Below are 13,354 nucleotides of genomic sequence, written 5' to 3' on the forward strand. Positions count from 1 at the left end.
AAAAAAAAAAAAAAAAAAAAAAAGGAAAAAAGAAGCAGCTAAACTATTAATTGAGATTTTAAAAAAGCCAAATAGGTGTGTTGCTAAGTAGGCTGGAGTGTGAATTTACAAGGCCCTGATACTCTGCAATTTTAATATTGAGCAACTCAAGGTAGTTTACCTCAAAGCACGTAACAGAAGGCCATGTGGTGAGCCAGGGCAGAGAAGATAGTACTGGAAAACTTCAAGCTTCCTTCGTTGCAATGTCATCCTCAAAAATCCAAAGCAGCCCCAAATGCTACTCTAGAAATGACCGAGCTTACATCCAGCTCCTTGCCCAAAACTTTGCCTACAGTCAAAATTCCACGCTAACAGACTTAACTGATGTTGTATGGTTGCTTTTGCTACCCTAGTAAGCTAGCCTAACATAAAAGGCAGTATCAGCAAGCAGTATTTATAAGTTGTTAAGTTAGCTACAATAGCGCTCTCCTATTACCTGGACATGGTTGAGCATTACTAAAAGTAAACAAACCTGAAAGAGAAAGCCATGGAATTGCAAGAAAAAGTGCAGCTGAGCTCAAGTAAAACCTGAACCCAGATTCAACGATCCTTGAAAACAATAGATCATGCTATTTCTTTAATGGAAAAAAAAATTGTTCTATAGGTCAGTAATATACTTTCAATACAAGACAATTCCTAATAATGCTTTGTTTGTGATTATGTTTATTTTAGACTTTTAAAATAACAATAGCATAATTTTATATCAGAGGTGTAAAAGTGATTTTAGTGAGATTTCATACTGGCARAGGATCTACTCTCAGTTCTCACTGCAACCTTGATAATAGTTCAAAACTAATTAGTGCAATTTAACAATTTATTCAGTTATTTGTGGATTCCCACTGCCTCCTCCCCAAGTCCTTTGCTACTAAAAAGCTGTAAAATTCCATATCCTCATAAATATTCACTCCTATTTATAAAGACCATGAYATCTCTGCCAGGTAAAGATGGTCACATGTATATCTCCTTTACAGACACAAGAGCATTAAGATTTGGGGATTTTTAAAGCACTGTAATTACAATATTCCTTTTGGCTGTAGTTACAATTATCTTCTCCAATATTGCAACACCTTTTTCCTAGTTGGCTAATTTACATATTCTCAGTAGAAACGTGCTTTTAACCATACTGCCATACAGAGTTATGATTCAGAGTTTCCAGTTTACTTAAAGAGCAAATACAAACAGAAATACACTAAAGGCAACTCTAGTAAAATTCTGGAATTTTCAGTTCTTTACTATCATCTCTACACATTTTCTGAGTAGGAACAAACTAAAAAATATAYGGCTCCTATGTAAATTGAAGGCCCAGAGGCCAATTCCTGGAAAAGAACGTCTGCCAGATAAAACCTACTTTAAAGGAGGAGATACCACTCTCAGTCTTGAAAAGTACAAAGCAAGTGACCAAAGTTCCAGAAGAAAATTTACCACAACGGCTGAAATAAGTTCAGTAATTGCTAGGAAGAGAAAGACATACCACTCCAGAGAAGGACAAAAAGTGATTAACTGCTGGGCATACTGAGAAAAACTAGAATTTCAGGAGATATATCAATTAGCCAGAATTGCAGCATGATACAATAGCTTCCTGCTACCAGTTCTTGGTCTACTCTGTATATAGTACTGTTCACGTCACTAAAATTATGTAAGGATACATAAACCTTCAATAGTCTGCCTTTGACAGTTATGAGTAACGCAGCAAAAATGAATGTACTTAATATTGCAACAGGAGTAACTCAGTCATAAATGAACTGAACTTCCCTTGCATGCCATTTTGCTTTTCACTACTGCTCAGCACTTAAAAAGTATAATGCATTCTCTGAATGATTATCAGTGCCTTGCAAATCCAGGCCCCAAATAAGAAACGCAGTAAGACTTTGTTTAAAACAAAATAGTGTTTATTTTTATTCACTTGGAAGCAACAGATCAAGCCAGCTCTAAGTCTTATTGAGAGCACTAAGAAATTTTAAGATACTAGATTCTAAAACAATACTCTCTTCTCCATGCCATACTAACTTCTGTGCCCYGACTAATCCAGACTTTGAAGTTTTGTCCTACTTAATTAAAAYACATTCCCTAACCCACAGTCATAAAAGAAAATTCTATGTGGTGTTTTATTAACAGATCTTTAATACATGCATATTACTCTACCAACTATCCCTTGTTTTCCCTGATGCAAAGAAAAGAAGCTTTCAAATATCAACAGCAAGATTTAACCACATTTTCTGTCCAAGTTTTTCTTCAAAGGTCATTATTCTGTTGCTATAATGGCAAGCCAGTACATGCAAGTGGTTGCTAAAGAGCATTCAAAAGCAGAATTAGAATGTTTTAAGCCCTTTCATATCAGCACCAGCAGCTGAACAACACTGACACCCCCAGAGGCTTCCTTGCAGCCTATTTCCATTGAGTTACCCTGTCTTGTTTAATAATCTTACTTAGCAGGTAGCATTTATTCTGAATATTGTCCATTATTTCTTTGTCAGAGGCAATACAGCCCCTGCACATTGCAAAAGCCAGTCATCTTACTGAGTATTTGATACTAGCCAATTTCTTTTTTTACCTTCTCAGATCTATGACAGTTAAAAATATATCTTTTAGTCTTCCCACATCAAGCACTTAGAAGCCTAATTTTGAAAATATTGATCTCACACCTACTTGTATTTATCCAGCTAAACAAGACTTCAGCAGATATTATTTAAAAAAAGAAACCCCCAAACTCCTATGCATTTCAAATGACTGCATCTCAAATAAAAAGTTTTAACTGGTTCCTTTATTTTTGAAAGGCTCTCTTGGAAAAGAAAACACAGCCAACCTTTCAAACAGATTTTTCTTAGCACTATACAATGCAAATTAATGCTGTTCCTAAAGGAGTAGTGTGGTAGCATASAAAATATTAGAATTGTATAAACCTGAAAAAGAGACTGTTTCAAACTACAGTAGATTGTTATTATGCTGCACCTAAAGAGCATATTTAATATTCTAGTGTACGGGTAGTCCAAGAATTTACACTAAATCTAAGTCAGAGAAAGAAAAGGTTGAGCATGAAAAAGCTATTTTTTTATTCATTAAATTCTTCTTGAAAGAGTCTGGCCAGTCCCAATAGAAGAGAGTTATTCTCTGCTATTCTCCASAGTAACAGATAACTGCAAACATCAGAAAYTYTACAGACRCACGCACACACATATATRTATGCAGGAAATCAAAGCTGCTGAAGGTAAAAATGTGCTAGCTTGTTTAAAGTCTTTTTGGCAGTGTGCTGTAGCTTCTACCTTTCCATGAAAACAAAACTTTCCAAAGAGCTGAAAAAATCAGCACATTGAACATGGTTAAACATCCTATATAAAACATCAACTATGCAGACTTCTTTTTGTATCCACTGTTCCGCATGAACATAAAAGATTCTTAAAAGTGAAAATAACAACATTTTGTCTAGCTCACAGGAAGCAAAATTATATATCTGAGATTAAACACTTATAATATGCATACTTTCTTCTGAACTGAGAAGAAGAATAAAAAAAGTAGTCAAGCATTGGAAGAAGTTGCCTAGAGAGGTTGTCCTTACAAGCTTTCAAGGCCAGACAGGATAATAGCTTGAACAACTTGGCCTGACCTAGAAATTGATCCTGCTTTGAGCAGGGATTTGAGATCTCCTGAGGTCCCATCCAACCAGAATCATCCTATGACCCTACAGAAAAAATGTGCATGCATTTTCAAAATTTAGCATATATCTTTATTGAATGCTAACTACTATCTGCAAAGAAAATGAAATTCCAAAGTTAGTAAGATACAGAGRTTGAGGTCCATCTCCACAGAGTGAAATCATCAGGGCATCATCCACACTTTTGAAGGAACTAGAAAAGATCAAGGATCGTTATACAACTATAGTGCAGGAAATTGTTCTAAATTCTGACAACTGTGGTTATGACTTTCAGCCCTGGATGCAAGCATACACCATATCACTTTGCATCAAATTACTCATTAAAACCTACTGTTTTATTCATCAGCTGTGTATCAGCTTTTCCTAAAACAAGTCTACATGTATCCTAGAAGCCACATTTGAAAAATGTGAAAATTTGAAAAAAAAATTGTAATGAAAAAATAATTTGTGTGTTTGAATTCAGATGGATGTAATCAAAGATAAGGCTAAACAGAATTAGAGTCATACTGTACATGCACACGGAGAATCTTRTAAGTTTAAATCTATTTTTACATAAACTGGAAATCATCACATTCATTGCAAAGTCCACACAAGTTTACAGTTGGTTTTATGTCAACATCCTTTTTTTTGAAAGTAGCCTCTTCCATTAAATAACTTAATTTCTRTATCATGACTATTCCCCAAAATAATGTTTACTCATCTAACAAGTTCTATCTAGACAAACTAGCAGAAGATTACARGAATTAGGGCAGAGAAAAAGTACTAGCCTCCAGAATGAAAATAATGCTTTACAGAAGTAAGATTTTGATTCCTGGAAAAGGATACATTCTCCTTTGTACAGCCGCCTTAATTGCACTGGCTTCAGAGAAATTGGATTTAACCTAGTTTAAAGRGGTCCATTTTAAATTTAAAAAAGTAAAATAAACTGGTATATAAAGCCTCTACAATAACTATATGTCATTTACATCATATTTTGAGGATCCAAATGCTACTTAGACAAGGCACTGGCCTTCTTCACAGAGCTTAATAAAAACACCATCATAATTTCCATCTTTATCATGTTTAAATGCATGTCACACCGGAACAGTTCAACTAACAAACAGATGTTACTAGTCATAATATCACTTGCAAGTCAAAAACCAAAACAGCTATATACATAGCTGAGTACGTAGCTGAGCTATATACATAACAGAGTAYGTATACTGCCAAATGACCACTCACCACTATTATATATAGCATGACAAAAAATATGTATCAGATACCTTCACAAGAGGGACATCCAAACACTTTATCTTGAATAGAATGAAAGAGTTAATTGCTGAGGGCTCTTCAGAATTCTGTTAAAAAAGTTTCTCTTGCTAAACTAAACCAAGTCTTGAGCCACATCACCATTTGCTGCGTCTCTGTCCAACATTTTTAACTATTGGCAATGCATTTAATCCTTCTCTGTTTCCAGAGAAATTCATCTACGAGTCTGGCAAGAAAGAAGGAATTTTSGAACAAATGCCAGAAGGTAATTTATAGAACATCCAATTCTCAGGGCCTACAAAAGAAGTTGTGTTATACTGCCTCCCAGTGTACAGCTTCTAGCTGAAGCACAAATGAAAAAGGTTGAAGAAYCCATTTTAAACACAGAATTACTGGTAATTCCAAAACGGAATTACAATTGTGCTAGAGGCTGCTCTCAAAAGCACTTCAGTTCTTTTGAAAATTTCCACACAGAAATATTGAACCATGGAATTTTATTTTACCATTTCATGATTTCAATAAAAAAYAATTACTAAACTAAAATAAACAAAAAGACAAGCAAATTCATTTTGCGGAGACTGCTTTTTTTACTCTGTGCTTATACAATGTTTTGTAAGCAAGCTGTGATTTCCAAATCATAGATAAAACATCACTAATAAAAAATTAATAATTTTGTAGCAGATACATATGGAATACTAAAAATACTTCCTCCTTTTTCTAGAGAATTTATAAGATGTCCTAAGACAAAGCATCTGTAAGTCAAAAGCAAACATACATATTTTAACCTCAGTGGGCTTCATATCGTATTCTGAAACACTGGCACATAGAGAACTCARTCCTCCAACACTGAGGATTGAAAATCCAGTAAAAGCAAGGGAGAACATATGAGCTTTGCAGAATTCTGTAATGGCCTAGGTCAAAATTTCAAAACAGAAAAAAAGTTCTTATTCAGAAAAGGTTCTTCTTAGTGCCCTGTTTTTGATCAGTAATAATCAACACTGCTAATATTGTCTAATACAGACAGTTATTAAAGGTATTTAAGTTCAATGTAATCACCATTTCCAGCTCTCTCACAGACCATGAATACACAGCATCACAGAGAAGATTAAAACAGAACATTTAAACAAAATTTACAGTTGGAATTTACTGGTAGAAAGAGGCAAGTATATTTCCTCACATTTTTAAGATCAACTTTATTCCTGCTAGCTTTTAAGAAAGTAGTAAGCTCATTAAGTTGAAGTACAGCTTCGCTAAGTCTAAGTCGGTTAATTTATAAGAAAGGTCAGACCTCCGAAACGAAAAGCAAGTCAATCAGACAAAAGCAAGTGAAGGAAACAAATCTGATTTGCCCATTTGCACAGCATGGAAGAATCAAGAAAGTGCACAAACTACAGTCCAACCTCAAAACATACTGCTTACAAATACACTGTCACAAGCCAAAAYAGCCATTGGTAGAATGTTTTTAAATTAGCTTTAGACAAGCTGCTAATTGCATCTCCTCTGTTTAGGGGAACTAACTAAATGAAAACAAACCAAAYTGTACAAATGAGAGGAAAGAAGGAGAAACACTTACAGCAGTCGGATCCTTCATATGGAGCTGAGTTGCYGTCACTTGTTTGAAACCACCGGGATATCTAGAAGAACAAAACAAATATATAAAAYTAAAGGCTATATGCTCAAGTATGATGTTAACACAAATATCACTGTATCTTAAAAAACAACCTTATAATGTGTCTTACTATAAGCTCACAAAAAAGGAAGTTTTCATGAGCTCAACAACTACTTTATATTAGAAGCAGTTTGTTCTGCCAAGCATCTAAGTTTGGAACCATTTATTACTATTTGTAGTTCTTTATTCATTCACTTGAGTACTGAAAGATTATTATTTCACAGGCAGATGAATATGTTGTTAAATACACCACCTCAGCTGTATAATACAGTGGGAGTAAGCTATAAAAAACTTCAAAATATTCAAAATGATCAACTCACAATCAGACTGGGGCTAACATACATGAGATAATCGTTTTGAATAAAACTTATTATTTTCTTAAATTTTAGCCATGCCTTATCATGATTTGGCATATCCAAAGTAATAAAACATGACTTCACATAAATAAAAGTGTATTGGAAAGTGTCTATCTTTTAAAGTCTTTGTGATTTGATGAAATTGTGCTAATTCACATATAAATACATACTTTAAATGATACAGTGATGCAAGAGATTAAAAAGATGTCAGGTAAATCTGGGTTAAATTTCAATTTAATTACGTTATTAAGAACCAACCTATGTGAATGCAAATAAGCCCCACATCTGTTAAAACACCTCAACATACAGAGCTACACGGATTTACATACTTATTTTAGCTGTACAATTCCTTTCACTTACTCAAAACCAATCTAGCTACTTACACTAGCACTTTTCACAAAATACTTGTATGTAAGTTTCAGGTAGTCACAGAGGTGAGGGAGAAAGAAAAAAATCTGTTTTTATCAACTTTGAACAAGAACTTTTCAGCAATTSTACAAAAGCTTCAGGACTGAAACACCAGTACTAGCAAAATTAGTTCTCAACAATTCTCTCAACATTGCTTATTCATTTCCCCACTGCATACATTTTAACACTTAAGAGATTAATTATCTAGTGTTATCACTGTATGAAACAGGAGCAGCTGTTTTTATTTGATTTAGCTGATCACTGCAATACCGCCTGTAATTGATTATTCCAATTCCAGCTATAAACAAGTTAAGTCTGTCAGAATATTGCATTATATAATATTATGGCAATATTCTATACATATTCATATCTTGAAAGTATCGCACTTCTTACTAATTTTAGGAGAAATTTAAATCTCCTATAAACACTAAGTATGTGTTAGTTTTTCTTTCTTTTTTTCTGTCCTCTGATTCAAGGATATGTCAGTTTTGATACTTACTGTTAGTAYGGTAACATAATTGAAGATGATGTCTGTATATACTTTAAATGTACGGTGATGAGAAGAATGTCTTTTACTGCTTAGTAAATAAAYTAGTTCTAATTTTGGGGTTTGACTCCACACAAAAGACTCTGGCTCACCGAATTTATTAACTTGCTTYGTTGCTCTCACTTCTTGTGAGGCTGATCGTACACTAGCAATGTACACTACAAAGAAAAGTTTGCATCCTTTTTGAATATCTTAATACAAACAAACACAAAACAGATAAGGAGCTATTCTTTTTGAATCAACCTGCTACAGAAGACATTAGCTACTAAGAAAACAGAAGATCAATGTTAGTGCTAACCCATTGGAATGTCCATTAGGAAGTGATTTAACACTTACCCAGTATGTGAAGAGTATACTTTCTGTTCCCATTTGTTACCAGAAAAGGCAATATGCCTTGTATTTATTATGACAATGTGATCTCCACAGTCACCTACAAGATAGAAATTAGTGGAAAATATTAAGAAAAACACAACAGCAATCAACAAAAATAATGGTTGTAAAACACACACTACCTAAATAATAGTACATACATTCCATCTGAGCTTTATGAAATGTGTAAGATTGAGCCTTCTGAGTCACTCCATCCAAAATTGAACTTTAATATCAACCTTATTACTATTTTTCTTAGGACTCTTCAGTTAGAAGGAAGGTAAAGCAGGTAAAATACCGTCAGACTAGATAATTAAACCATTGCAATTATTCACATAAGATCTGCAGGTCTGGCTTACAGGCAAGTTCATTATTTTATTCAACAGATTATGTTGCATATGCACCTATAGTTCAAAAGCTGAGTGTAAAAAAGTAAAGATCAATTCCACACATATTTAATGTTGTTTAATTTTGTTTTTCCTATAAAACAGTAACAACGTTTACTGGAAGACTGAATATTTTGGATAACTAAAATAATTCTACTAAATAATCACAGCCTAAGTCTAAATATAAATAGGAAACAAAGAGATTTCAAGTAAAAGTTAACTGCTGGGAAAAAACATGCTCACCAGAGTGAASCAACAATGAATGTTATAGTAGATACAGATATGTTTGACATTTTTCCTGTTAGATCAGTAACTTTCACAATAGTTTTTTTAAATACAAAAATCTACATTCTAATAGTAATACTTTGCCAGTAATAGTTACTTCAACAGACCTTCTTTACTAACAAAATACTAATACAAACTTTACTATCTCAAAAATATTTTCTGGAAAAAAGATGTACTTCTTCATTTTAAAAGTAATTGCCTGATTGTTTGTATAAGCTACAACCACTCATTCAATCAAGTAAGTGGAAGAAGATTTGTCCGAAGTTCATTCCCACATGCAGTACCATATTAAAAACTAAGTAAGTATTTGAAGAGGCTTTATGGATGAAAGCATTTTTGAACAATTGACAAACCAGCTACACTAAAATGCACTTAAAACTAGGCACACACTTTTTATAAAAGCCTATAATTCAACAATGCAATCATACACTATTTAAATTTTTTACCCTTTCATAATCTTGTGATCCTTACAGCCCTACTCACAACTATGATTACACTGCAAGCACAGTTTCARTTTGTCTTTTGTGATGAGCCATTCACCATTGGCAGATCAATTCTAAAAAGAAGTTTGTGTATAAATTAATTTGAAAGGGAGCTAAGATCTGATTAGACTTTGTGTATTTTTTGGTTTCTTCTGTATTTGGGAAGATGACAGAACAAGTGAATCTAAGCTAACTCTTGCCAACAGTTCTCCACTTGAATAAATACCGAATTAACAATTCCATACAGTGATATACCAGTTATAATCAATACAGAGCCAACAGAAAAAGTTAACGGGGATACATACTCCCTACGTGAATACTGAGTACAACCTGTTCTCTTTATAGTAGATCAAGTTTCTGTATAACTAGTCTCCTTTGAAATTTCAAGTTAATACATTATTCTCCACTTGTTTTTTAAACAGTGTTGCTCCCACCACCTCAGGAATAGCCGCACTCGACAAAAAAAAAAAAAAAAAAAAAAAAAAAAAAAAAGAAAAAAGAAAAAAAGAAAAAAAAGGAAAAAACCTTACTGAATGAAAAAACACAGTCAAATCACATCCTATTTTTGAAAAATATTCAAAAAATCATGCAAAAAACTATTCTTTTAGACTATTTTCACATCATAATATTGAATTATTCTTTTGTAAAGTATACTTCCTCGATAAATACACAAGACCAGTACATCTTATTATGCTACATACTACTTGCTACATGTAACATATGTTTTGTACCTCTTCAGGTGAAACACTATGTGAGTCCCTGCAATAATTCCATTCTATATCAAGAAAAATAATTTTGAAAGTGAAGATTTATAAATTTTCAGTAATTCTTATCTCACAGTAAAAACCACATGGTTCAGGTACATATATTTTAATGGAGGACTAAACTGAAGACAGGCATYATACCATCAAATGCTAGCTCATGAGAATGACAACCTACATGCCAAATCTTTCATTTTAAGACAAGTCTTAACTTTTCTTTTAGCCGTTATAAGCTAACATTGGAAACTAGAGTAACACCTGTGCCAGATCTGGCGTGCGGGACAATTCATCCGGCCTAATCTTCTCCTTTAAGGATGCAGAGATCAGCCATCTGAGCAGCAAATACTTCCCAAACAATGTAACAGGTTCTCCTGCACTTACTGAYAATCCAATACAAAGAACTCTGCTGTCCATGTTTTGGCAAATCTGGCTCATTCAGCCTCTATTTTCAATGCTGTATTGTCAAGCTGCTCAAAAAGATAGGATACAAGGGAAAAAGACAGGGCAGAGAGAAGAAGACATGCAGAAGAAATCTGAAAGTCCAGGTCCAAACCATCTAAAAATTGTGACACTTCAGCAAATAATAGAAGACTATCCTGAAAATAGAAGGTAAATGTACATGAAATCAAATTTCTTTTCTTCCCTACCTGTAGCTTAAATTTAGTAATTTAGTTCCCCATACTTTTCAAAACAATAAGTGAAATAATGATTTTGTAGAATAATGATGTCCTTGTACCTAAWMAAAAAAAAAAAAAAAAATCTGTTTTCCATCTAAGGAACTGCTCTCTCATAGATACTAAAATATTTGTTAGTTTGAAATAACATGTTGAATATATCAACCACAAATTCACATATACTCTGCTCTCTTGCAGAGTATGAACTGTCTCTTAATAGCAACAGTCTGTCAACATCAATACTTGAGATTACTCTCTACTTTCATACTTTGTAAGTATACTAAATAGGCATAATGCATTTTGTACTGATTTATGGAATGCTTTAGATGAAATAGAGTTATCCTTGAAATAACTTTCCAGAATTTTATGATTTGAAGAATATAAAAGTGAAAGATCAAAGATCTCTTCCAGAGGACAATTAAAAACATTTCCTCTCACTGTCTGCTTTAATTCTTAAACAGTCTTAGTCTTCAGTGACATCTTGTGGATAAAAAACATTTTGCGAAAGCAGAATTTGTGGTTTTAAATAATCTTGAGAATACTATGTGCCTTTTATTTTGAAATTGAGATTAAGACTAATTTTATTATGTACATTCTACAGGTAAGAGCAGAAGTTTAATGCTCCATTTATGTTTCAGTAAMATCTCTTGAAAAGTTTGCATGAGCATTGCAGCAAATATTTTACCATCAATTTTAGTATTTTGAGTATGGATCACCTTTTTATTACTTATCACAGTGAGGTAGGCACTACAGTAGTACAAATAATACACAATATCAAAGACAATGTCTTTACTGCTGAATCTTCTAACTTGGATATAACCTAAACGAATTTTTCATTTAAACAAAAAGTATCTTTCAACAATGATTACGTCTACCATCTGGAAATCACATACAGGTTCCAGGCTTCTCAAGAATACAGGACTTATCTGCACCTTATGCAGAATTAAGAATTGGTCCAAGACCGTAGTATATTGCAACTATACATTGAAAGGTATTATTATTCCATCTGAACATAAGAAAGAACTTCTTTACTGTGAGGGTGACAGATCACTGAAACAGGTTGCACAGTTCTCTGGAGATACTCAAAGCCCATCTGTATGCAATCCTGTCTAACATGCTGTAGGCGACCCTTTTTGAGCAGGGGGGTTGGACTAGACGATCTCTGCAGGTCCCTTCCAACCTCAACCATTCTCTGATCCTAAATGTTACATTAACTGGTTACTGTTTTGTTTTTTAAGCACTGTCAGTTTGGCTTCTTTTTAAAGATAACTTACACACTTTTAAAATTTAGTTTCACTACCCATTCTAAGAGGGTGTCAAGAGGACGGGGACAAACTCTTTTCAGTGGTGCCCAGTAACAGGACAAGRGGCAAAGGGCACAAACTGAACCACAGGAAGTTCCACCTGAATATGAGGAGGAACATGTTTACTGTGAGAGTGACAGAGCACTGGGACAGGTTGCCCAGAGAGGCTGTGGAGTCTCCTTCTCTGGACACCTGCCAGGATGCGATCCTGTCTAACACGCTGTAGGTGACCCTGCTTAAGGGGGAAGGTTGGACTAGATGATCTCCAGAGGTCCCTTCCAACCTCAACCATTCTCTGATTCTGTGATTATTCAGAACCTTTAARCAAGAAACATATCATCTCATTATGTGTGCTAAGAATTAAATCTTTATGTTTAAAATATTTTAGAAGAAATACATTTCAAGCTTTTAAGAAAAAGGGAGCACAACCACATTATAACACAACTACTAAAAGGAAACAAACAAATAAATAATTAAAAGTAAGCTTCACATGGGTTGGCTAACACAGTAACATAAGGCTGCAGAGAGGAATGAAGGCCAAGGGGGAGAGGAAAAACGGAGACTTCTACAAAGGCGTGAAAAACGTAACGTTACAAATCAGGCTTGATTTTTTAAACCGGAATCAGGAGAAGGGCAGGGAAGCGCGGCGCCTCCCGCGCGCGGCAGTACTCACTCAGCGCGTGGTAAATGGGTTTATGCCGGCCTTCCAGCCTCACCGCCGCCACGGCCGCCACCTTCCCCGGCGGCTGCATCCTGGCGTCCAGCAGGTACCAGGCTCGGGCGAAAGTCGCCCATTGCTAGGCGGAGGCAGAGGCGAGTAACGCAACGAGCACGAGCAACGCGCACTTCGCGCCGCGGCAGACCACGACCACGACCACGACCACGACGTCCGTCCGTCCGTCCGTCCGTCCGTCCACCCGCCCGCGCCCCTCCGAACAAACCCTCGGGTAAAACGGCCATTTTACACCGCGGCTGAGGCGTGCGTCGCATCGCACTAGCTTGTAAGTGTGCGGTAGTCACAGTATGAAGCTAATAACTCCGGGCCTTCTTTTTTTGGGGGGGTGGAGAGGAGGGGGGAAGGGAGTGTCAAAACCGGAGCTCTGCTGCTGCCCGTTGAACCGCCGCCCGCTGCAGCCGTGACGCGGGCGAGCGCCCCGGCCCGGCCCTCCCGCCTGGC

At 35.3% G+C, this 13,354-nt stretch overlaps 2 protein-coding genes across 2 annotated transcripts in view; one reads left to right on the forward strand and one right to left on the reverse strand.

Annotated features, from left to right (window-relative positions):
• MRPL13 (mitochondrial ribosomal protein L13) overlaps positions 1-12,999 on the reverse strand; it is a 35,704-nt gene extending 22,705 nt beyond the window's left edge. The window contains exons 1-3 of the mRNA XM_085313549.1: positions 12,851-12,999; positions 8,253-8,346; positions 6,510-6,570 (exon numbers count right to left, since the gene is read on the reverse strand). Coding sequence (XP_085169675.1) covers positions 6,510-6,570; positions 8,253-8,346; positions 12,851-12,929 — 234 coding nt within the window. The 5' untranslated portion in view covers positions 12,930-12,999. The remainder of the gene's footprint in view (positions 1-6,509; positions 6,571-8,252; positions 8,347-12,850) is intronic.
• Positions 13,000-13,200: 201 nt separating this feature from the next.
• The window catches only part of MTBP (MDM2 binding protein), a 29,502-nt gene continuing 29,348 nt past the window's right edge, over positions 13,201-13,354 (forward strand). The window contains exon 1 of the mRNA XM_085299684.1: positions 13,201-13,219. Coding sequence (XP_085155810.1) covers positions 13,201-13,219 — 19 coding nt within the window. The remainder of the gene's footprint in view (positions 13,220-13,354) is intronic.

This window comes from Rhea americana, unplaced genomic scaffold (genome assembly GCF_003343005.1).
Source record: "Rhea americana isolate MKP2758 unplaced genomic scaffold, rheAme1 scaffold_0, whole genome shotgun sequence".
NCBI lineage: Eukaryota > Metazoa > Chordata > Aves > Rheiformes > Rheidae > Rhea > Rhea americana.